General features: G+C 32.5%; 1 protein-coding gene across 5 annotated transcripts in view; it reads left to right on the top strand.

Annotated features, from left to right (window-relative positions):
• Window positions 1–23,850, top strand: part of LOC108323104 (protein CHROMATIN REMODELING 20) — a 29,198-nt gene extending 5,348 nt beyond the window's left edge. For 4 of the 5 annotated variants that reach the window (XM_017555448.2, XM_052874599.1, XM_017555449.2 and 1 more), the window contains 21 exons: window positions 2,140–2,330; window positions 2,405–2,645; window positions 3,319–3,432; window positions 5,354–5,437; window positions 5,710–6,276; window positions 6,693–7,015; window positions 8,276–8,366; window positions 8,445–8,660; window positions 9,554–9,673; window positions 10,876–11,042; window positions 12,234–12,375; window positions 13,690–13,839; window positions 13,924–13,979; window positions 14,067–14,367; window positions 15,434–15,569; window positions 16,418–16,479; window positions 16,621–16,847; window positions 17,789–17,992; window positions 19,131–19,209; window positions 19,286–19,545; window positions 23,293–23,850. In XM_017555448.2, the coding sequence (XP_017410937.1) occupies window positions 2,140–2,330; window positions 2,405–2,645; window positions 3,319–3,432; window positions 5,354–5,437; window positions 5,710–6,276; window positions 6,693–7,015; window positions 8,276–8,366; window positions 8,445–8,660; window positions 9,554–9,673; window positions 10,876–11,042; window positions 12,234–12,375; window positions 13,690–13,839; window positions 13,924–13,979; window positions 14,067–14,367; window positions 15,434–15,569; window positions 16,418–16,479; window positions 16,621–16,847; window positions 17,789–17,992; window positions 19,131–19,209; window positions 19,286–19,545; window positions 23,293–23,662 (4,101 nt within the window). In that variant the 3' untranslated portion in view covers window positions 23,663–23,850. Of the gene's footprint in view, window positions 1–2,139; window positions 2,331–2,404; window positions 2,646–3,318; window positions 3,433–5,353; window positions 5,438–5,709; window positions 6,277–6,692; window positions 7,016–8,275; window positions 8,367–8,444; window positions 8,661–9,553; window positions 9,674–10,875; window positions 11,043–12,233; window positions 12,376–13,689; window positions 13,840–13,923; window positions 13,980–14,066; window positions 14,368–15,433; window positions 15,570–16,417; window positions 16,480–16,620; window positions 16,848–17,317; window positions 17,418–17,788; window positions 17,993–19,130; window positions 19,210–19,285; window positions 19,546–23,292 lie in introns of those variants that run through there. The other variant, XR_008247668.1, reaches the window with a different exon arrangement.

Raw genomic sequence — 23,850 nt, 5'->3', positions numbered from 1 at the left:
AATGTATGTAGCAACATTTAATGCATATCAAGGAGTAGTGCAATGATGACTATGAAAGTCAAAAGTGAATTCATAAACTCATGAGTTAATGTTTTTTCCATGAAGCTGCTTAACTCATCTCCAAACTTGTTTGAGTAGGCCTGTGTTGTGTGGATTTGAAAACTCACAAGTTCAGTGACTATTATGAGTTTGGTTGATTCTTTTTTTGGATGTTGGTTTTGTGGTTTAGTCATGTCCTCCAACTTGATATATAACTGTGGAATACAATCGCAGCCATGAGGAGTAGAAAACACAGTCTTGAAAACCAGTTGTGTTGCATGCCATCAACAGTCAAGACTATGCAGAATTGCATTACAGAATGTGGATTTTGTGGCTTCTACAATTATTTCATGTGGAACTTTTAATATAAAAATGAAGAAGCAATATTATTCTGTCAAGTTAAGCTGCACTTGCGGCAATGGAAAGTAGGAAAGTGGTGGTGGGTCGGGTCATAATTAGGGTCTATGTGATATTTTCTCTTCTTATATATGTCGGGCCTTAACTTAATTAGGGTTGCGTCATAATGACTTAGTATCTTATTTGAATCCAATATGTTTTTCAGTACTAAACAAAAAGAAAAAGAATGGATGAATTGTTTACTTGTTAGCCCTGTATTACATATAATAGATAATATAATAATTTGCAGAAGAAAAAGAATATAATAATATTAAAATATAAACATAATTAAAGCATACCATGTAAAGTATATAATACAATAACTAAATAAAAATTATAAACTAAATATATGATAGTAAAGGTAAAATTAAAATATAATAAACTAAATACTTTAGTGGTGTTCTTCCTTCAATTTTGATTGTAATGTATAAACTGTATTGAGATATAATAGTTTACTACTTTTGCTTTATTATGAATTAAAATATTGGATTATTATTTTTTGTTGGTATTTTAATATTTTTTAAATCAAGTACACTCTTATGATTTTATGGAACCTCCACAAGTTTATGTAAACTATATTGACAATCTTGGTGATCTTAATTATTCTCTTGTAAATTATTTTGCATTGATTAACTTCTTTGTAGTGCTCTTAAATAAAAGCAGTCCATTATAGTGTGTGGCAAACAAACTCAAGCACATTCAGGACAAAAAATTCTTTCTCAATTTCTCAGACTCAAGCTGGCGCCACGAGCAATTAGCAATTAGCAATTAGCAATTAGCAATTAGCAATTAGCAATTAGCAATTAGCAATTAGCAATTAGCAATTAGCAATTAGCAATTAGCAATTAGCAATTAGCAATTAGCAATTAGCAATTAGCAATTAGCAATTAGCAATTAGCAATTAGCAATTAGCAATTAGCAATTAGCAATTAGCAATTAGGTTATAATTGCCTTTTTATGTCTCTTCACTTGTGCTCTTGACATTGTGCCACTATGAACCATAACTTATCACTTGTATTCAATTTTGGTTCACGTCCTTCCTCAGTCTCTATTACTTACTTTTCATTCACCCTATTAACATCTCCAACAGAAGATGCTTGAATAAAGTGGCAGTTGCTTGAAGCAACTTTCCACTGGATGAATATGAGTTGACAGTATAATTTATCTAAAATAGAATTTAAATTTGCTTCATTAAGCAACTGCTGTGTCTGAATAAAAAATAATATCTTGGGACATGGGAGAGAGATGCAGAGAGCAGTGATAGACAGAGAAGAAAAAGAGAGTAAAAAGAATATAACATAATGAGTTGCTTGGAGTTCCTTCACATTTATTTTATTAGAGCAAATTTGAGTATGAGTTACTTAAGAATGATGTGGCACTGTTGAGATCCACATTTTTACCTTTTTCAATGTGGGAAGCAACTCATGTGTGTTGCTCCCATTGAAGTTACCCTAAGGTTGCTTGCATTTGAACTTTCCCAGATCCCAAACTGGTCAAAGGTTTGTGTAATTGACCACCCTTTGTTTGCTTGCATGTGTGCTTTTCTTTTCTCTTTCTTTTTGTTTCATTTGTAAATGTGCTAGATTCTAACATTCCAAGTTGCTTATATTTTTGTTTGGTTGTAGGAATTTTCTTGGAGTAAATTCTGCCTCTTTCGAAATGTACTTGTGTTTTTCTTCTATTGATTGATATGATATTATGCAGGAACAACTTGATGGGGCTGGCATTGAACTTCCTAGCCTTTTTAAGTTGATTGAAAAAGAAGCTCCTAATGTCTGCTCCACTGAAGCGTGGAAAAAGAGGAATCACTGGGTTGGCTCTGTTGCAACTTCAGAAATTGCTGAGTCAATTGCTGATGCCGAGAAGCATCTACAAGTAAACAGACCTGTTAGAAGGTATGGTTCTTGTATGTTATTGTATCTGGAAACAATGAAATATGTTCTCTTATAGGTTTTGGGTGTTGATTCAGGCGACATGGTAAATTACTGGAAGAGGGTGCTAGTGGCTTTCTCCAAAAAAAACTTTGTGATGAAACCCAGGAGCCAGTGAAAAATGAAACTGAGGGTGATTGGGATATGTTCAATAAAATAGTTTCCGATGGGAGCGGCATCGATGCTTCATTTGGCAGTAAGCACTGGGCTTCTGTTTATTTGGCCAGCACTCCACAGCAAGCAGCCTTGATGGGACTGAAATTTCCTGGAGTTGATGAGGTGGAAAATATACTTTTGATTGTGCTTAATGCTTTTGTTTTTTTATTAAACATATATGTCAAAAATATCAAAGGGGAAGAAGGCATAATTACTGGAGCTAGCTGATGTTAGTGATTTTTTAATTTATCATTCATTTCCCCTTACACCCCTGAATTTAAGATCCCCTGAATTTGAATTCTTGATGATTTGCAATACACACACACACACACAGTGCTGTGCAAATACTTATATAAATAAATTTCAAGAAATGACTGGGGTAATATTAGCAATGCTATTTTATCCAATGAAAGATTACATTAGCACTTCCTTGGATCTCATGTTTCATTGTAAACATCGTTTGTCAAGTTTTACTCAGTTACTGTCCTAAACAATGTACAACTTTGCATGTGCTGCCTTTTCTTTCCCTGCTACTAGTTTAAATTCGGTTCGTTAATGTTTCTAAATTATATGGCATTGAGCTTGTGTGCATGAATCCTGCGATTGGTGAATTGTTGCTTGATGATTCATGAATATTCTTTTGTCCTGATTGTACCGTTTTTATTCTATATGTAGAAAATTGGTTAAAACCTTTGGTATTTGGTTGACATTTCATGAATTTATCGTTGGCCTTTACATTATTTAAAACATTATAGCAGCTGTTTCATAGAGCATGTTAATTACCTTTTTTCTTTAGGTTGAGGAGATTGATGATGTTGATGGCAATTCTATGGATCCATTTATTGCAGCTGCCATTGCAAATGAAAGAGAATTAGATCTTTCTGATGAGCAAAGGAGACAATTTAAAAAGGTTAGTTAACAATTCATTATTTATTTATTGAGTAAAATGGGATGCTGGTCGCTGTAAATGTTTGATTTACTGTGTTTTGGGATTAACTTATTTAGATGAAATGATCTTTTTTCTTGTTAGCCTCCTATGAGAGCTTTTAAAAAATATTTGTTTCCTAAAGTTATGTTTTGGGCGAAAGTTTTTTTGTCTTTAAATTGTGCAAACATGTTATGTTTGTTATCTTGGTATCAGAACCATGTTTGAATAATTTAAGAACTAACTAGTATAATTATGTAAGTGAGAGATTAAATTGTAGTTGTAAATGCAGAACATTTTCAAGAACCAAAATGACTGTTTAGTACTTCTTGTTCATCAGTAATAATTGATTCTGAAACTAAGATGTTTGTTTTACAAGACTTTTCTATTTTCCTTTATTTGTTGAAAAGTGGGATTCGTTTCCATTGTACCTAATATATTACTAACCATATATTTGGATGAAAAGGTTTTAATTCTTAATATAAAAAAATATTAAAATATCAATAAATTACATAATTAGTCAATGTTCTGATTTCATAGTAAAGCTAGCAAATTATAATATCTAAATTCATTACACTCAGAAGTTGAAGGAGCAAAACCATTGTATTATTTAGTTTATTATATTTTTAATTTTGATATCATATATTATGCTTTATTTAGTTATCATTCCTACATGTTATGATTTTAATATTTATTTGTTTTTAATACCATTGTACTCTTTATTTTTCATCTTCTTTAATTTATAATATTTTTTAATAATTATGTAGTTAATAACAGTTCTTGATCAACAAGTGTTCACGTGTTTTATTGGTCCAGTAAACCCACCAGAAATTTTGGACTCAAATAAGACTCTTTGCTTTTGTTTTTTGGTTGTCTAGAGTTCTTTTGAACTTGGTACTTAATGAACAGCCTTTTTCTTCTTAATATTTCCAATTTGTAATAAACTCATTATTGGTTGATTTCTGTATAAATTTTTGTTTTTTGGTTTATTCTGGCCTGTTTCAGGTAAGTAATTATGGTTCCATTTTTTAACATTACTATTACTTATTACAATCTTTAATTCTCTGCTTTCTTAATATAGTTGTCTATGTATAAAGTGCCTATTCTTATCCTTGTTTCATGTCCTCCTTGTTCTCAAAAATTATCTTCACGGAATGAGCCTATGACTCAGTTATTGAATTATTGATTTCATGTAATAGAGGCACTATGACAATAGAGGTACAGAGTGGCAATGTGAAGCAAAAGTATTTGAATAGTGGTCTTTTTTCGAGTGGCAATGCTAGAGTAATAAATTTCAATATCCATATTTTTGCCCTCCTCCTTTTCATAATGCTGGCAAACACTAAATGGACACTATTTTCCTCCCATTACTGTGACCAGCACCTAGCCATCTCTTTCAGTATTTTTCATTGTTGATACTCACATTCCATTATTTTCTATGTTCTGAACTCTTAAAGGCCTTTGTTCTGAGTTGAGTATTTTTTTAGCATTTATGTGTGTTTATTACCATTTATAATATATGAAATTCTTTTCTCTGTTCTGAACTCTTAATCTTGTTTTATTGGGTTTGGTGTCAGGTGCTATGCTCTGCTATGTGTGATTGATAACTGTGATATGATTATATGATTGCCAAATTGGCATTCATTCTTGCGGCCATATCTTAATTGTCAAACTAGTCATGGTGTTTGACATCTGGCCTTTAGAATAATTATGCTTAATGTAAACAGATGAATACAAACACAAACTGATATGTTAACATATAGCAAACTGGTGTATTATACATCAGTGCATGTAGGGGTATTCCATGTTAATCCATGTTATGCATATCTATATATTTTCTTCTTCATGATGATATATTCTTGCCTGTGTTTAGGAAGTTGATTATTTTTTTGGTACACTTTTACAGGTCAAAGAAGAAGATGATGCAATTGTTGATAAGAAACTTCAAATCCGTTTGAAACATAGGAGGCATAAAAAGATAAGTAAACAGGTGAGTTTTTATAACTTCATTCTCCTTTTTTTACTTGAAACTGTTTGACACCATTTCTATCTATTTTTGTTATGGATGCAATTTTTTAGATTTTCAACGTAAATGGGTTCTTTTTGGTATAATTTACTGAAATTAATGATTTTATGTATGGGATAAGTAAAATATTCTTTGTATTCATAATTGAGTGTTGCTATTGTTAATGATTTTGAATTGATTTGGTTCTATTCCTCTGCCATTGTTATATCTTGTAACTAATTCGTATTGTAATTCAGCGAGAAATGAGTACACCTATCCTGTTGACAGACAGCCCTACACAAAAGCCTTCATATGCTGATCATTTAGACCCTGATACAAAAGAAGGAACTAATGATAATGGGAAAGTAGTCTCTGACAATGGCAATGATACATGTGTTCTTATCAAGACTGATAATATTAAAGGTTTGGATGCCAGTCATCATCTTGACAAAGAAAAGCTAACAAGTAGTGATGGCTTGTCAGATCCACCCAAATCCTCAGGGGATGGTGTTATTGAACAGAGAGGAATCAAACGTGTAAGCGGGGGTGAGCTTGATGCTGAAAATAAAAAATCTCGGCTTGTTGTTATTGATAGTGATGATGAAGCAGGAGTCACTAAGGAGAAATTAGATTGCAATACTCAAGAAGTAAAAGATGAATTAGGTAACAATGGTACTGGTTCTCTTCCTTCAGAGTGTCTGGATGAAAAATTTTTGTGCACCGTTTGTGATAAAGTCGCTCTTGAAGTGCATCCACACCCTCTCTTGAAAGTAATTACTTGTGGAGATTGCAACCGCTTATTAAAAGAAAAGGCACATGAAAAGGTACTAGTCTAAATCTACTAATGTTTTGCTTTGAAACTGTTCTAGATTTCCGACGGATCTTTGGTGCATAATTGCCTATTCCTGTTTTAATATCAGTAAAACAGACTTTAATGTTAATAATATTCAGTAACAGTTTTTTTTCAGTTGGAAGCCATATGGTTTTGGTCACCTCATTTGTGGCAAGTATCTATTTTTTATTGTGCTTATTGGTAAACAATTCTGTCTGTTTGCTTTGGAGGACGTAAGAGCTATTCTTTTAAGCAACCTGAATAAATCCTGTTGTTCAAATTAATGTGCTTCATTAACCATTAACATGTGGCATTTCCCTCACCAATCTCTGCAGCATCTCAGTCTGTAGTTAATATTTCTATATCCTTACAGGAGACTCACTCAATTTTAATGCTTACTTGTCACAGGATCTGGGACAAGATTGTTCGGAGGGTTACTGTACATGGTGTGGAGGAAACAGTGGATTAGTTAGTTGTAAATTATGCAATATTTTATTCTGCACCAAGTGTTTAAAGAAGAATATTGGTGTAGAATTGGTTTCTGAAACTCAGGCCACTAGCTGGCATTGTTGTTGTTGTCATCCAAATCTTTTGCAAAGACTGTCCTTGCAACTAGAGAAAGCTGTGGGGTCTGCTCGTATAGTAGTTTCTAGTTCTAGTAGTGATTCAGATGATTCAGACGATTCAGATGATTCAAATTATTCAGATGCACAGATTAATGTTACAATGAGGTGAGTCATTGTTGCAGCTTAATTAATTGACTGCACTTGCTATGGATTGATTATATTCATGAGTATGAAATTATATCATGCTCATGCTTTTATCCTGATATTGCTGATTGTCTTTTTGTGCTGCATAAGACTTCACTTCCTCCAGCATCGCAGCTTATACATATATTTTTATTATTATTCATACTAACAGTTGACAATTTATATTATAGACTCAGGAATTAGTGGTATTCACTAAGGTTTAATGATTCTTACATCTGTACATACATTTTTCTTTTGACCATTCTTGTATTAATGGTTTCTTACGACGATTAAGGCAATGAAGGTGGATTGAAAAATATTTAACTATTTTATTTTCTGGAATGTATGTCTCACTTGGAAAATTTATTTGATGGCTTATATGGGTTTCTGTGGAATATTGTTATTTTCATTGTTGTTTCATCTTGGATATTCTTTGTCATTCCTTCTAACTATTCATGTAGCTGTCTCTTAGACTCTTAAGCATAAGAGGAGAGCCAATTTGAAAGACTTGTCCATTAGATGGGGAAATCTCATGACTTAAAGTACCATATTAAGTTTTTTATTCTATTCAATATGGGATTCCTAATGTTGCCCCCTACTTTGAGAGAGCATTCTCAGGATGGTTTTCACTCTGTAAAATTTATAGATAGTGAAAATATAGAATAGACTGAACTATTGTTATTCCATTCTTTTCAATCTGACAAGTAGAGTATTTATAGTGTCTAATACAGAGTGTTAGCTCTAACAGACTGAAAGGATTCTGTTGTTATCAACTCAGCAGTTGTCATAACTAACTGTGGTGTGCAAAGATACCTGCAAGTTGTCATACTAACATTAAAGCCTATACACTATATTCACTATAACTTATCAACACTCACCCAATGGTAGCCATTTTTCACTTGACTGCTCCTGTCACATCAGTATTCAATATTGCTCCTTAATCCAACTTTTAGATAGCAATTCATAGTCCACCTTTTAATGAAATAGGCAATTGTTGAGACTGTAGTACAAGAGGAGAACCCAATCAAAAGACCTGTCTAGTAGGTGGTAGAGCCTCATGGTTTAAGTACACATTAAGTTATTCATTCTATTAAATGTAAGACTCCTAAAAGTCTCATTTGATATGAAATCATATGGATACATTTTTTATGTGCTATTCTAACTTTATACTACTTATTGATAGCAGTCTCCCTGTTTTAATTGCCGAGATGTTCATTATCAGATCTTATATTTTTTATACAGCTCCAAGCGAAGACCCAAAAAGAAGATTCGTAGGATACTTGATGATACTGAATTAGGAGAAGAGACAAAAAGGAAAATAGCAATTGAAAAGGTGAGTTTTGTGAATTTTGTTTTGTCGAAAACTTGTTTTGCTAGGCCAAATTGTTCATTATCATCCTCACTTTTATAGGAACGTCAGGAACGCCTGAAGTCTTTGAGAGGACAGTTTTCTGTTTCGTCAATTGAGATGAGCCCTGACGGATGTAATGGGAATTTATCAGAAGGTGCAAATGTTGAAGTTCTTGGTGATGCTCTAGCAGGTTACATAGTGAATGTTGTGAGGGAAAAAGGTGAAGAAGCTGTTAGAATTCCTCCTAGCATTTCAGCTAAACTGAAGGCGCATCAGGTATTTTATTTTTTATGGATTGTTATCTGGATACAAATTCTCGATTTTTTTTTTAAATTTCCATTGTACCTAGTTCTTTCTCTGTATTAATTTTGATTTATTTATTTTGGGACAATGAACCTTACTAGGATTCAATTTAGTTCATATTAAATATGCTTGTTTCTGTTTGAGCTTTCGACTGTTATTTGCGTATTTCTTATCCATTGAAGCAAGGGAAAAAGATTAAGTGTATGTTTCATGTCAGTTTTGTATTTCTGGATGTACTTGAAGAGTTGAGAGAAGCTAAAAAGTCTTATTTCACTTAGAAAATCTGATACAACTTACTACTGCATTTATAGGAGACAATAGTTCTGAAAAAGTGAAAGAGCGGAAAGCCTTTAACAAAACCCTTATATAAATATTAATAATATTAAAGACATTACATTTTAACAGATGTTATGACACCTTTTTTGTTGGGTGTTCTAATTGGAGGATTTTGGGATAGTCTGAATACCTGTTTGGACTTTTAACTTATTATCGGCACCATGCCAAGCAATTATAATCAGACAACATGAATTCCGTACATATTGGATAGTTGGTGTGTCTTCATTTGCTACCAAGAGTAAATATGCAGGAAAACTTATTTTTCAGGAAATAATTTTTTTTATATCTCTCATGATCTTGTAAAAATGGACATTATTTCTTCAAAATAACCAAACCAAAGGGGCGAAAAATGTGGTTTAATTGCTAAACAAGCAAAGTGGGGATACTATTTCTTACTTTTCACCAGTCTTAGGTCTTCCATTTCTTCATTTGCATTTTAGTTGTCATTTATTGAAGTTATTGCATGGAGTTTGTTTGGTCTTTTTTAGATTTATTATTTTTCTATAATATAATTTGTTGCACATTTGCAGATATCTGGAATAAGATTCATGTGGGAAAATATCATACAGTCAATCAGAAAAGTGAAGTCTGGGGATAAAGGTCTTGGATGTATTTTAGCTCATACCATGGGCCTTGGTAAAACATTTCAGGTATTTTACTCAATATGGAGATTTTACTACATATATATAATGGAGAAGTGAATTATTTTTTGTTGAAAATAAATGTGAGATCAAGGTTTTTCCTGTGAAACTGTAATTTTTTTAGTACTTGGTACATATTTTTTCTTCTTTCGATCACTTTTAAGAAATTGTCCCATCTTAGGTTACATAACAGGTTTCTAGTTGCGAAAACTAATAGAAGTAGTTACAGCTTTAATTAATAATTTTGCAGATTTAAATTTTATTTTAAAGATAGGCATAAATTTAACAGTTAAATATGTTTTTGGTCTCTAAACTTAGACGTGAAATTGGAATTTGTTCCTATAACTTTAATTTTTTTTTGTGTCAGACGGTATTTCAGTTTGAAATTTGAGTTGAAATGTGTCAAATGATGTAAACAACTTAAATGTTAGCCTAAAACATGGTTTATAACACAACTAAAAGTGACTTAAATCCATCAGACATCTTTGGATTCTGAACTAGCCTATTTTTCTTTTGAACCACATGCATTTTCAAGACAAAAATTGAACTTTAATGTGACATGCTTTAAGTAAAGTTAGTAGTGTTTACAATGGCAATAGGAAGGTAATCAGTATTTATATTGTATTATTTTTAATAGCATCAACATTGGAGTAGGAACAAGGCTCTCTGTTGTATAATAATACAATAATGCACAATAATGCACAATAATGCACAATAATGCACAATAATGCACGTAAGTGAGACGTTACATGGCATCTGCATGCAGTTATAACATATTAGGAAGTGGGTTTAAACTTAACTTATCCTCACAAAACTGACTTGTAAGGTGAGGATTGCTCTTGTTTAAATACTTTAAATTGACTTCATCTCAAATCGATGTGGAATCTCTAACATATCCCCTTATGACATCTTGTGTGTGAGATTAGATATTTATGGATGGTCCAGTAATGATGTGATAGCAAGTGGCACAATAGGTCCAATATACTTCGTTAGGATATCCTCTTATACATATTAGGAAGTAGGTTTAAACTTAATTTATCCTTATAAAACCGGGTTGTATAGTGAGGGTTGCTCCTATTTATATGCTATAAATTTACTTTATCTTTATTCGATGCTCTGATACGTAACTTTTTCAACATTTTGGATACCATCTCCTTTCTTTTCCTGTTTGATGGTTTTGGCCTGATGACTGATTGTGTTGAACCTTTTAGGTTATAGCTTTTTTGTACACTGCAATGAGATGTGTTGATCTGGGGTTAAGAACTGCACTTATAGTCACACCTGTCAACGTACTACATAATTGGCGGCAAGAGTTCATTAAGTGGAGACCTTCTGAGTTAAAGCCACTCAGAGTCTTTATGCTGGAAGACGTACCAAGGTTTGCTTATTATTTTGTTGACATTGTTATGCTATTCACTAGAGTTAAAACATGTAGGAACATATAATCACATTGAAGTTAAAATAGGTTTTACGTGTACTTTCTTCTTGATCAAAGAATCTTTCAATTTAGCATTTATTTCTTGAAAATTTGAAGTACCTGTGGAGTGTATGTTCAATTTGTATGTCTTGAAACTATGAGGGCTGTATCAATGCTTATTTCATTATTTTCTATAAAACTTTCGGATTTGCAAGTCAAGGGATATTGTATGGATATCTTATTATATTTGCATTTTGCTCCGGTGTTTTATTTTCTTTCTATTATCCTCCTTTTTTTTTATAGTTGATCTCTTGGATCTTAATTAATGATTTTTATGATTTAATCAAAGTATATTAATCTTTTTACCATTTCATGAGAGTATTTATCACAATTAGACACTGATAAGTACTCTTCTATTGCTAAATTCAATAAAAAGAAAAATGAAAGACGGGTGAGCAATTGACCTGTTGATGGCACACAGGTGTCAATGTAGGTGTGAGATTATCTGTTAATGAACAGTTAGGGGATTTACTGTAATGGATATATGGTGGAAAATTGGTTGCTTAGAAATGGGGGTTAAGACCTGGCAGGATACAGTTCCCTTGTTTTTTCTTTTTAATGATTTTTATTTTTCTATCGTTTTCCTGTTGTATGGGATATTGGATTGTAATGGGAACAGTCATTTAACTAGTGAATGTGGAGGATTCAAAATAGCTGAGCCGATGTTAAACTAGTAATTAAATCATCTTTAAAGTTTTAATAAGTAATATTAAACAGGAATAAGATCATATTTATTAGTATGACATAAAGAAATTAAATTTCACTTATAGATGTTGTTTGTCTTACGTCATAATTCAAATGTTATAACATAATGTTTAAGAAAACACAACAATATATTCATTAATATCTACAATGAAAAAGCTTAATTAATATTGATAAAGGCAACAATGATCATATAATTAGGGTACAATAATGTGTTTTTGAAATGTTAAAGATGTTTCTCCTCCGATGAACCGGTTTTGCAAATGTGCCTATTAGACACCAAAGAACCTGTAATAACAACAGTTTAATTGCAATTCCACGTGGCTATTCCCCCCTTCATTTTTTCCATGCTTTCAGCACAAAATTCTTATTATATTTTTATTTTCTCAGGGATAGAAGAGCGGAATTGCTTAAAAAATGGAGAGTTAAAGGTGGTGTCTTTTTGATTGGTTATACTGCGTTCCGAAATTTGTCTTTTGGGAAGCATGTGAAAGATCGGAACATGGCCAGAGAAATGTGCCATGCTTTGCAGGTAACCAGTTTATTTATGCTTCATAGTGTTACATAATTATGCATTATATCAACTTGATTTTACTTGGGAAAAAATATTTGAAATGTATGATGTTCGAGTGAAAGTGAACATGTGAATTATGCATAATCTTCTTGTTAGTACTTGTATTATGAGTGCCTTAAGTATAATAGCTAACAAAGGACTAATGACATTGTTAATGTTTAGATATTAACTACAATAATATAATTGACTAACACTCCAACATGTTATTAAATATACGGCAGTGAATCTAGGATTCATTTGCTTTTATTCTTTTTGAATAAAATGTGTTTTCTATTTTAAATTCAGAATGTATACAAAATTTCATGACAATTAAATTATTTTCTTGTAGAACAAGCAAAATCACTTGAAGAAAAGGGATTTTATAAAAAACTAGACTAATAATAGCTCACGAAAAACTCTAACTTTTTCAAAGATTATACACCCTGAACTAATTGAAAACATCGACTATTTTCTGTTAAATAAAATGTAATTTAGATTTTTTTGTCTACCCTGTTTTGAGTGAACATATATTTTATGGATGAAGGTTGATTAATTGTTAAATCCCCAATTGTTAACTTAAGTGATACATAATGTAAACTTTAGCTTAAACCTAAAGTGAGGTTATAAAATATTTAGCATGGTTGGAGAGAAAACACAACTACATTCATTAGTCCAAACGTTGGATGACTGCTGGAGAGACCAATGAGCACTGTCTTGGAAGGATAATGCATCTGCAAGAGACAACCACAAACACCAAACATGGACAATCACTTCTGAAACAACAAGCAGCTTGGACTGAAGAACAGAGCAGAATGAACTGGTGGCGTGCGAGTAGTTTCTTCTGAACAAAATTGAACACCTACAATTCTGATATCAGTGGCTTTTGCTATTTTGTATTTGGAAAAGTGAAATATGCTGGTAGTAGCAGATGAAATTTCCAGCAGCGAAGGTTATGGATTTCTTGCTAGAAAAAGGGCTGAAATAGTGGAAAGATGGGTCCGCATTTCACCAGAAGGATGCTGGAGATGGTATATGTAGGTTGCACGTTGAAATTGTTGCTTAAATTTCAAGGTCCTGAAGATCTACACCTTCTGGCAGCCACAGCACAGAGGACAAGAATGCTGAAAATTAACTCTGGGTGAAATCAGGACATTAAATATTGCAGTACCATAGTTGTATAATGCAGCAGTAGAATATTAAATGGATTTGTGCTTGTATATCTTGAATAATCCTGATATTCAAATTTGTGTCATTTGCAATTGCATTCCTTACATTGTTGATATGTTACTGCAGGATGGTCCTGACATTCTTGTTTGTGATGAAGCCCATATGATAAAAAATACTAAGGCTGATGTAACACAGGCCTTGAAGCAAGTAAAGTGCCAGAGAAGAATTGCGCTTACTGGGTCACCCCTTCAAAACAATGTCATGGAGTATTACTGTGTAAGTTTGTCTAAAAATTAAAAATCGTTTGACCATTAAGTTATTGCGTGCAGTCTTGTTGACTCTTGCATTTATATGAAATAGATGGTTGATTTTGTAAGAGAAGGTTTTCTTGGAAGCAGCCATGAATTTCGGAACCGGCAAGGCTTTCTTTTCTCATTGTTCCGGTTTTTGCTGTAATTATATTAACGGAATGTGTCTAACCAAATATTTTAATTTATTTGCAGCTTCCAAAATCCTATAGAGAATGGACAACACACCAATTCAACTCTGACAGATGTGAAAATTATGAACCAGAGGTCTCATATCCTCTATGAAGAGTTAAAAGGCTTTGTTCAAAGAATGGACATGAATGTGGTGAAGAAGGATCTACCACCCAAAACTGTGTTTGTGATAACTGTCAAGCTATCTCCCTTGCAGAGAAAATTGTATAAGAGATTCCTTGATGTGCACGGGTTCACTACCCAGGAGCATCCTGAATTGTTAAGGAAGAGATGTTTTTTTGCTGGGTACCAGGCATTAGCACGGGTGAGTGTGCCTTCAAGGAGTTTAGTAGTTAATTTAATTTTCTGAGAAATATTTGTATATATTATAATCTGTGATAAATCGATAGGGTATCGGATATGATCCATAGTTTCCAACTACACCTGTATTTTTTATTTCAAGAGCTGATTTTGATGTATATAAATTCATAGCTGCTTTTTTCTTAAATTGTGCTCTTCTTATTGCCTTTAAAAGGAGGTTAAGAAAGCTAAAAAAAATTAAATTTTTTTAAATATAAAATTATGCTAATTTCTACTTGGTACCATGCAAAGCTGTGTTAATGGCTTTTAACTTATTTTTCTTTTCTAAATACAACCTGCATGTGACGCTTTCTTATATACTAGAAGTGATATATGTGATCTGAATGTAATGTAGTTTTTATTTGATTGTTTGATGGCATCAAAATTTTGATGTTTTTTACTTAAAGAATTGTTATTAAGTACACAGATTTAAGTGGTGGGCACTTGTAATTGATTTGAAATTAAGATTTTCTTTTAAGCTTCATAAGATTTCAGGAAGTTAAAATTAGACATCAAATGTGGGTATCCCTTTTTGATTAATTATTGATTCACTGGCAAGGTTCTTTTGGACTGAAGTTTATGCAGACAATACTTGACTAAATCATAGTCTGAATTTTGAAACAATTTTATGATGGACTTTGTTGATTTGGATACTGGTTTCTTTGGCAAGCTTCTTTTCACAGAGGTCTCATGCGACACAATTTCTTGGGGGGCTTTGATACTTTATTTGATAAGTCACTCGTTTTACCGCTGAATATTGCTCCCCAATGATAATTGTTTTAGTAGTTTATTTTTATATTGTATCATTTTAAAATGTAAGGTGAAAATTTTATTAAATATCAGATTTTAATGAACGGATGATGCTTCACAATTCTCAAATTTGCATATTTCTTTTGATTTCTTTATGAAATTTAATAAATGTATTGGCTTTGAGCTGAAATGAAATGTCATTGTTTCTTGGACAATTTAAATTACGGCTTTTTTCTTGTTTTAGCATTTGATGGTGATAAATTGGCTTTTGCCCGTAGTAGATATGGAACCACCCTGGGATCTTGCAGTTGACAAAAGAAGCCAAGGAATATGCAAAAGAAGAGGATGCTGTTGAGAATTTTCTTGTGGATGATAGTTCAAGTGACGAAAATTCTGATTATAATGTTCTTGCTGGAGGTAAGCCTTCTTTTATAAGCACCTGTTATTTTTGCTTCTAATATTTGCTTTTCTTTATTGATTAATAAAGTTATTATTTGATTGACCCTAGCATTTAATTTCTCTTTTTGTATTTGCTTAATCCTGTTGTTAGTTTGTCATTGTATGCTTTGAATCTCTCAAAACCTGTTCTCCATGTTGTATGATGACATCTTATATTTTAAAAAAGATTAATTTAACGTTTTATGTTTCACATTTGTTTTGTTGTAATATCTGAAAGGTTATTGAAATAATACACTTAGTGGTTAGTGGGTCTTATATTGAGGAACAACTGCTTCTCTAATGTGTGAAACATTGTTTAGTTGTCACAAGTGCCATCAGTTTTGTGATGGGACAATACGAATTAGTCAATTTTATTTTTCATAAGTGATCACATTTTACTAATTTTTAAAATGTTGGTCAAGGTAGAAATGTGAAAAGAACTATTAAGAATAGGTCTACCTTAATAGGAACTTTCAAATAAACAAATAAACTAATTTAAACTATTGCTTTTGTGTGCTTAGTGTGTGAGGAGCTTGGGATTTGGTAATCTTTTGGAATTACTCCTACATGTCTCATGATATATATATATATATATATATATATATATATATATATATATATATATATATATATATATGTAATCTTCATAGTTTAATTCTACATCAATTAGTTTGCTGTTTATCAAACACTATGATATTGCTGCCTTTGCCATTTTCTAGTTCCAATAAAGGGATTCAAAATCTAGGAAGCATAGTCTCAGTGACAATAAAATATGCTGCCCAAATTAAAGTCGTTATTTTACTTTTTAACAATTCACTACTTTGCAGAGAAGATGGGGTTTGCAAATGACTTATTGCAAAGGAAAGATGGTAATGGCTTTTTCCTCAAGGTATGAAACTTAACAAAAGTAATGGCTTTGTCCTGTTCTAATGATATTACTTTGTATGAGTTTATGCTGGATTGAGTGGTATGAATTGTCCTTTTAATATACATGCTTTCAGTGGTGATGCTCTTAGTTTTCACGTTCCAGGGTTGGTGGAATGACCTTCTTCATGGAAAAATATATAAAGAGATCGATCACAGTGGCAAAATGGTTTTGCTGATGGAGATACTAACTATGAGTTCTGATGTGGGTGATAAGGTATTAGTTTTTAGTCAGAGCATACCAACCCTAGACCTCATTGAACTTTATCTCTCAAGGATACGTCGACGTGGAAAACGAGGAAAGTTTTGGAAGAAGGGGAAAGATTGGTATAGGTGAGTCCTCATTTCTTAAACCTGCTCAACTTGATGCTACTCCTTAACTACTGATTTGCTTTCTATTGTTTTTTTAAGCTGATTTTTGTGGTTCAAAATGTATGTTTTCTTTTTTGCGAGACTCATCTAAAGACATTGTTTGGGTGGGGATGATCTATCTTGTTGTGTTAATGGCTGCTTGAATTTTCTTAAATTATTTCAGATTGATTTTTTATTTGATAACAAGCTTCTGTATATAACTTTTTATTGGTCTGCTCAATAGTCTTTATACTTGCATACTTTTTTATTTTTCTTTGTGTGGTGAAAAAATTATGATGAAACCACAAGTATGATTTTCATTACATATATACTCAGTTGGTTAGTTCTGTAATATTTGGAATAGCATAGAATTTTTATTGCCCATAGTTTATAAACAAACAAAAAATTAGTATCAATTTTGGTTTTGATCCCTGTATATTTATTTTGTTTAGGTTTCTTTCCCCATATTATACCAGACATTAGCTAGTGTTTTGGCATGTTCTTGATGGCAGGGACTAAATCAAATTATTTACAACTTGAGTCAAAATCAAGGTAAAGCCAACTGTAGACCAGAAATATATTTAAACCTTATTTTTATCCCACAAAGGAGACACGAGCTAGTCATTGGATTTAATGTATCATTTTTTCTTGGAGTTCTTAAAGCATAATTTGGGATTTGGTTTCTTCTGGTTGTTTATTGCTTTCCCTTTTATGAACTTTGTCTGTTACTCGGGACTTTGTCTAATCTATATGCTTTTTGTTGTTTCATATGTTTCTTCTCTTTTACTGATTTCATCTCAGAATGCACATGTGATGTTCTATGCAGAAACCTTCTATTATCTTAATACTTCAAAATTTAGAGGGCTCGTATTTAAGTAGTGTTTTCTTTCTTTCTTTATTTTCTGATATGAGTTAACGTATAGGTTGGATGGGAGGACAGTGAGTTCTGAGAGGCAGAAGCTTGTTGAGAGATTTAATGAGCCTTTGAATAAGAGGGTAAAGTGCACTCTGATTTCAACTAGAGCTGGCTCCTTGGGTATAAATCTTCAAGCAGCTAATCGTGTTGTTATAGTTGATGGTTCTTGGAATCCAACATATGATCTCCAGGCTATCTATCGATCATGGAGGTAAGCTCCTTTTAATTTCTCCTTCAGTCCAAGAAGGCTTTCTTCTGATGGAAACATTTTTTATAAAATAGTGTACTTTTGTATATTGAGAAATCGGAGTAGGAATAAATGTTTGGGGGAGTGGGGATGATGGAATAAGTTACAATTAATGGTGCTTTACGGAAATTCTTTATTTGAGCAGTGCTTTGGGATAATATAGGGTGCTTGGCCTCAACTTGCTGTAAACTTCATTGTCTTTTTATAGCCATTTCTTTGCTTAGTTAATTTTTTGTTTGTTTGTATTTTTGTTTTTTAAATAGATTCTCTTATCCTCCAATTTTTCGCATTCATCTTCATTTATCTGAATAGAATTAAAATTCAACAAAAAACAAAAGAGATGTCCTATATCTTACTTATCTAACAGTTAATACTAATTGTTACAAAGAAACTCCTAAAATAAAAGCTATAAAGTGAAATCACATTAATGAATTTTATTTTGTCTTTGACATAAGCCCTTATGCAAGAGTTCATTAAGGTTTGAAGAAGTGTGTGAAATGCATATATGCTTCCTACCTTTATTTTAAACTTGGTTTTCTTGAGAAGAATGGATAACAGAAGGGTGAATTCTGTAGACCATTTGATCTTATAGAGGCTCCAAAATTATGTCAAGAATCCATTCACCCAAAAAGCTTAAGCTGCAAGGTGAAAGTTGGGGTTTACACTATTAATGATGATCATCGATATTTTCTTATTCCTTCCAAAGCATTTGCTTATATTGGGGGGAAGTAGGTGCTTTGTTAACAGTATTGTATGCAATTGATTCCTCAAAATTTACAAATCAAAATCTTCATTTGATTTTGAATATCTATGCTTATATTGGGGGAAAGTAGGTGCTTTGTTAACAGTATTGTATGCAATTGATTCCTCAAAATTTACAAATCAAAATCTTCATTTGATTTTGAATATCTATGCTAGTTTTAAATTGTGGAAGTGATTTCGTATTGGCTTCCCCAAAGTCTTATTTTAACCTGTCTATAAGCTAATTTATTCTTCAAATTTTTCTCACCTAGAAGTGCTTATGAAAGAGTTTTCTTCAAACAGACCCTATTGTAATTGTTAAACAGTGTGGTTGAAATAAAAATAATTTTCATGTTTGCAGGTATGGGCAGACAAAGCCTGTATTTGCTTATCGATTGCTAGCTCATGGAACTATGGAAGAGAAGATATACAAGCGCCAGGTAGTAGTACAACATGATGTGCTTCTGTTTTTCATTTGTCGATTTTTTTTTTCTAACTCCAGAATGATTTCAATAGGTCACAAAGGAGGGGCTTGCTGCTAGGGTGGTTGATAGGCAGCAGGTGCATAGGACCATTTCTAAAGAAGAAATGCTGCATCTCTTTGAATTTGGTGATGATGACAACCCTGAGACTTTAGGCGATCTAGGTCAAGAAAACGAGCACCAAGAAAACCCAATTTCGGTTGGGCATTCTCTGAAACACACAGCACCACATTCAAATGGAAGTAGTTATTCTGATAAGTTGATGGAAAGCTTACTTAGCAAGCATCATCCGTGGTAGGTTCTCTGGACTTTATCCATTTTTTTCATTTGAGACTCTTCTCATGAATGTGCTGTCTTCCTCAATTGGACTTTTTGGTATCCTTACTCTCCCACATTCTTTTCAATTTCCAATACTGCATCCTGTTAAGTGGTGAATCTACATGTAGAAATGAAGTTCACAAGGTAATTTTTATTTTATCATCATACATTTTCGTTTACAACTTGGAAGACAGTATCCTATTTTAAATAGTTAGATATAAAATCTATTCATAAGCCTATCTTCAACAACTTAAGCTTTTTGGGTTAGTTGGTTTATGATGGGATATAAGGTCATATACAACCTAGCTGTCAAGACTTTTATCATTCCTGCCCCAGTTTTTAGAGACAAGTTGAATTTTAGGTCAATGTACAATGAATTTGTGCATTATTCATTAGTCCTGTAAGTAGTTAAATGAACAAGCATGTTAGATATGATGTCATTAATGACCCTTCCCCAAATAGCCAAAGCATTTCGGATAATTGGTCCATGACAAACTGCTATGAAAGGGAGTTGCATGTACAAATTAATGATGAAAAGTTTGTGATTATTTTCCCCATAAACACAAATGATATGTAGGAAAGCAATTTTGTGGACAATAATGATTGCTTGATTAGTGGGATCAAAAAGGTTTCGAGGTTGGTTCTCGTGATGCTCTTTCTTTAGAAGGTCATACTTGAGAATAATACAAAGGAATTATAATGAAATTTTTAGTGTGAATTTCCCTTTCTTAGTATCTCATTTATAACGACTTTAGATACATAAGATACAATGAATGAGAAGGGAGAGAAGAGAATCTGAAAAGATATATCTAGGAACTGGGTCTAGCACAAAGCACACAACACCTTAACAATAACTTCTATTTAAGACTATGAGGTATTCTTAAGGATTTTGTTACTACATCTGCAAGTTGATCATTTGATTTGACAAACTTAGGGTAAATTTCCTTGGATAAATTTTTTTTGAATAAAATGACAATCAACCTGGTTATTACAGTTCATCTTCATTTGCTGAATCTCAGAAAAATCTAGTTTTTGGAGGAACTGTTATACCCATATAAACTCACGAGTGAGGGATGGCTTTGCTCTATACTTAGCTTCAACAAATGATCAGAAAACAATATTTTGTTTCTTGCTTTTCTAAGAGATAATATGTCCTCCAAGCAAAATACAATATCCTGTGGTAAAATGTCTGTCTATAGGAGAACCAACCAAACTAGCATCACAATATTTAAAGATTTGAGTACTGCTTTTATCTTCCTAAAGTAGTCCTTGTCCAGGAGCTCTTTTGAGATACCTTAGGATACGGATGACATCATTCCAGTGATCTTTACAAGCATTTTGCATGAATTGACTCCACCAACTTCTATATCTTTCTAGATTAGAGAAAAATTCTTCATGCTTAGCCATTAGTTTCTCATTTGGATCCATTGGACAATCCATTAGTTTACAATCTATCATGGCTGTTTCGTTTAGGATATCAAGAACATATTTCCTTTGAGAGATTACAACTCCTTTCTTTGATTGAGCTACTTCTACCTAAAAATATTTTCTGATTTTCAAGATCCTTAGTCTCAAAATGATTGCTTTAGTGTTTCTTTAATTGAGAGATTTTAGTTTGCATCATTCCCTATAATAACTATATCATATTCTATGAAGTACACATTTTTCAGGGGAGGTGTGACAATAGAAAATAGAGTGGTCTGCTTTATTACATTTCAGGGCAACAGCCATGCCACTACTTTGAAATAGGGCAACAGCCACTACCTGAAATACCTGTTATCAAAGAATAAACAGTTTTTGGTTTAGGACTCTAGTATCCCAAAGTTTCTTGTTTGAGATGCATTTTTACTGTATTGGATTGGTTTGTTTCTGCTTATATTTTTAATAAAATAAGCATATTTCTGTTTTTTAATGTGTTTGTCTAATCTGCTTATTTTAAAATATGCAATTTTCTGCTTTTATTTAAGAAGAAAACCCTTTTTTCATTCTAAATGAATGATTTTTAAAAAAAAATTATTTCAAAAATACTTGGTTTAAGTTTAAACAAATTGACCCATTATTTTGTCTTATTTTATAGGAGTAGCACGTTTTCACCTTTAACTAAAAAATGTGAACGATTATTTAAAATCAGTTTCTTTTATGTTTCAATATCTCCATTTGTTTCGTAACTTGCAATTTCTTTCGACATATGAACATAAGAAATGACCTAGGTGTAGGAGGAGAGGAATAATTCGCTTAATGAAGGATTGAATCTCAGCATCATCACACCTATTCTAAGAGCTACAAGCATATTACAAATATTTTCTATTCCTAGAAATTTATTTCTTTTGAAAAGTGTATTCTGAAAATAAATTTGGTAGGTTTAGAATTTTTATTAGAGAAACTTATTACATATATATATATATATATATATATATATTGATTATGAACTTGAGTGTGATAAAAAGGAATAAGTTTCTTGGATTAAGTTAGTGGTTGGTTCTGGTATTATTTGTTTCATTCTTTTTTAAGTAAAATCTCAGGTTTCAGTCTTGTATATAGTGTATATGTCAGATAAGAGAATTAGCTCCACTATGTGGGGATGTTCTTAGTATGGATAAGATTGTTTCTTGTAGAGGATACTTGTGATGCTAAACCCAAAAATGATTGAACCAGGTAGCCTAGAATCTTTCTTTTTTGTACAATTTTCAAGGTAAACTAGAATGTGTTGAAAATAATAGTTGACTCAGAATTTCACTGTACAAAGCCATATTTACTACATATAGCTTTGCCAACTATCAGATAATCTACTCAGAAGTTTGATTTAGAGGTATTTTGAATCAAGAATTGACAAGAGAAAGAAAAGAAAGGTTTTTTATTGAATAGACTGAAAGAACAAAAACCAGGAGAGCCCTCTCTCCTTCAAGGATTTTCCCTTCACAAAGAGCTAAAGCTTAATCTACAAAAGTCACCTCCTTCCTCCTACTCTCTCCTTCTTTCCTATTTATATCTCAGTAACACCTCAAGTAATTGATTCTTGAATACTCTAACTACCTTAACTAATTTCTCTTCTCCATGTGTCCTAACAGTTTATTAATCCTCCGTTTCTTCTGGTTCAAAAATTATGTTTTCTGCAAATCTGTTGCAGTTATATTTGCCTGCTGATTATTTTTTATCATTCTCTGTTGAAAATGATGTGTAATTAGCTTAGTTATTTGGTTACACAAGTTGAGAGGGATATTAAAGTCTGTATATTTTATTCTAAATTAAGGAGAGACTTCATCACAAAGGCTTTCGTTAAGACTCGTTAAAGTTTTTTGGTTTAATTACCCTTAGTTTCAACAGTTGGGACTTGGTGTGTCAGAAAGTTGGAGATGGACGTTAAGCATCCAATTGATGTAGTTCCTATTACTTCTGACCGCACCTCATCTAACAAAAAATCACGTTTGTCGCAAACTTGAAGTTATTCATTCATTAATTCCTAAATAATCTGACTTATATTTTTCTGGGCATATGTCCGCATATGAAGTCAGGTCACATTAGCACGATTAGGACACTAGTTGAACCAGATTTTTGAGTGGCTATCTGTACATTAATAAGGATTTCAGCTAAGTACACAGACTAAAGGATTTGTGCTAAAGACAGATCCGTAGAAAATATGGATTATTGTTTTTAGTTTCTCTGGATTTGTTTTCAGTAAGTAGAACGTATCTAACACATCAGCGAAAATAACTTTCTTAACAGGTGGATTGCCAATTATCATGAACATGAATCCCTGTTGCAAGAAAATGAAGAGGAAAAACTATCAAAAGAGGAGCAAGATATGGCTTGGGAGGTTTACCGAAAATCCCTGGAATGGGAAGAAGTCCAGAGAGTACCACTAGGTGAGTCTATTGTGCCTATTCAGAAACCAGAAATTCCAAATGACGTGCCCCTCGTATCAGAAACCTGTAACATCTTGCCAAGTAAACTAAGCCGACGTTTCGCATCACGGAAATGCACAAACCTTGCGCACATGTTGACACTTCGAAGCCAGGGAACAAAATTCGGTTGCAGTACTATCTGTGGGGAATGTGCCCAGGAGATTAGGTGGGAAGACTTGAAGAAGAGATAGGAATGTGGCAATATGAAGGATGACATAATATAATCTGTTCATATATATATATAAATCTTTTTTTTATCGTAAATGGTTATGTCCCCATATTTAAATCATTTGTGGATGAAACATGTTCCTCCCAAAAAATGAAATAGAAATGTTTATTTTGTTGCCGTGAGCATTTAATGGCTTTTCTATGTGGAAAA

The sequence above is a fragment of the Vigna angularis genome, chromosome 3 (assembly GCF_016808095.1).
Source record: "Vigna angularis cultivar LongXiaoDou No.4 chromosome 3, ASM1680809v1, whole genome shotgun sequence".
Lineage (NCBI taxonomy): Eukaryota > Viridiplantae > Streptophyta > Magnoliopsida > Fabales > Fabaceae > Vigna > Vigna angularis.
The sequence above is the reverse complement of the archived record's forward strand: the minus strand, read 5'-3'. Positions and strand labels throughout refer to the sequence as shown.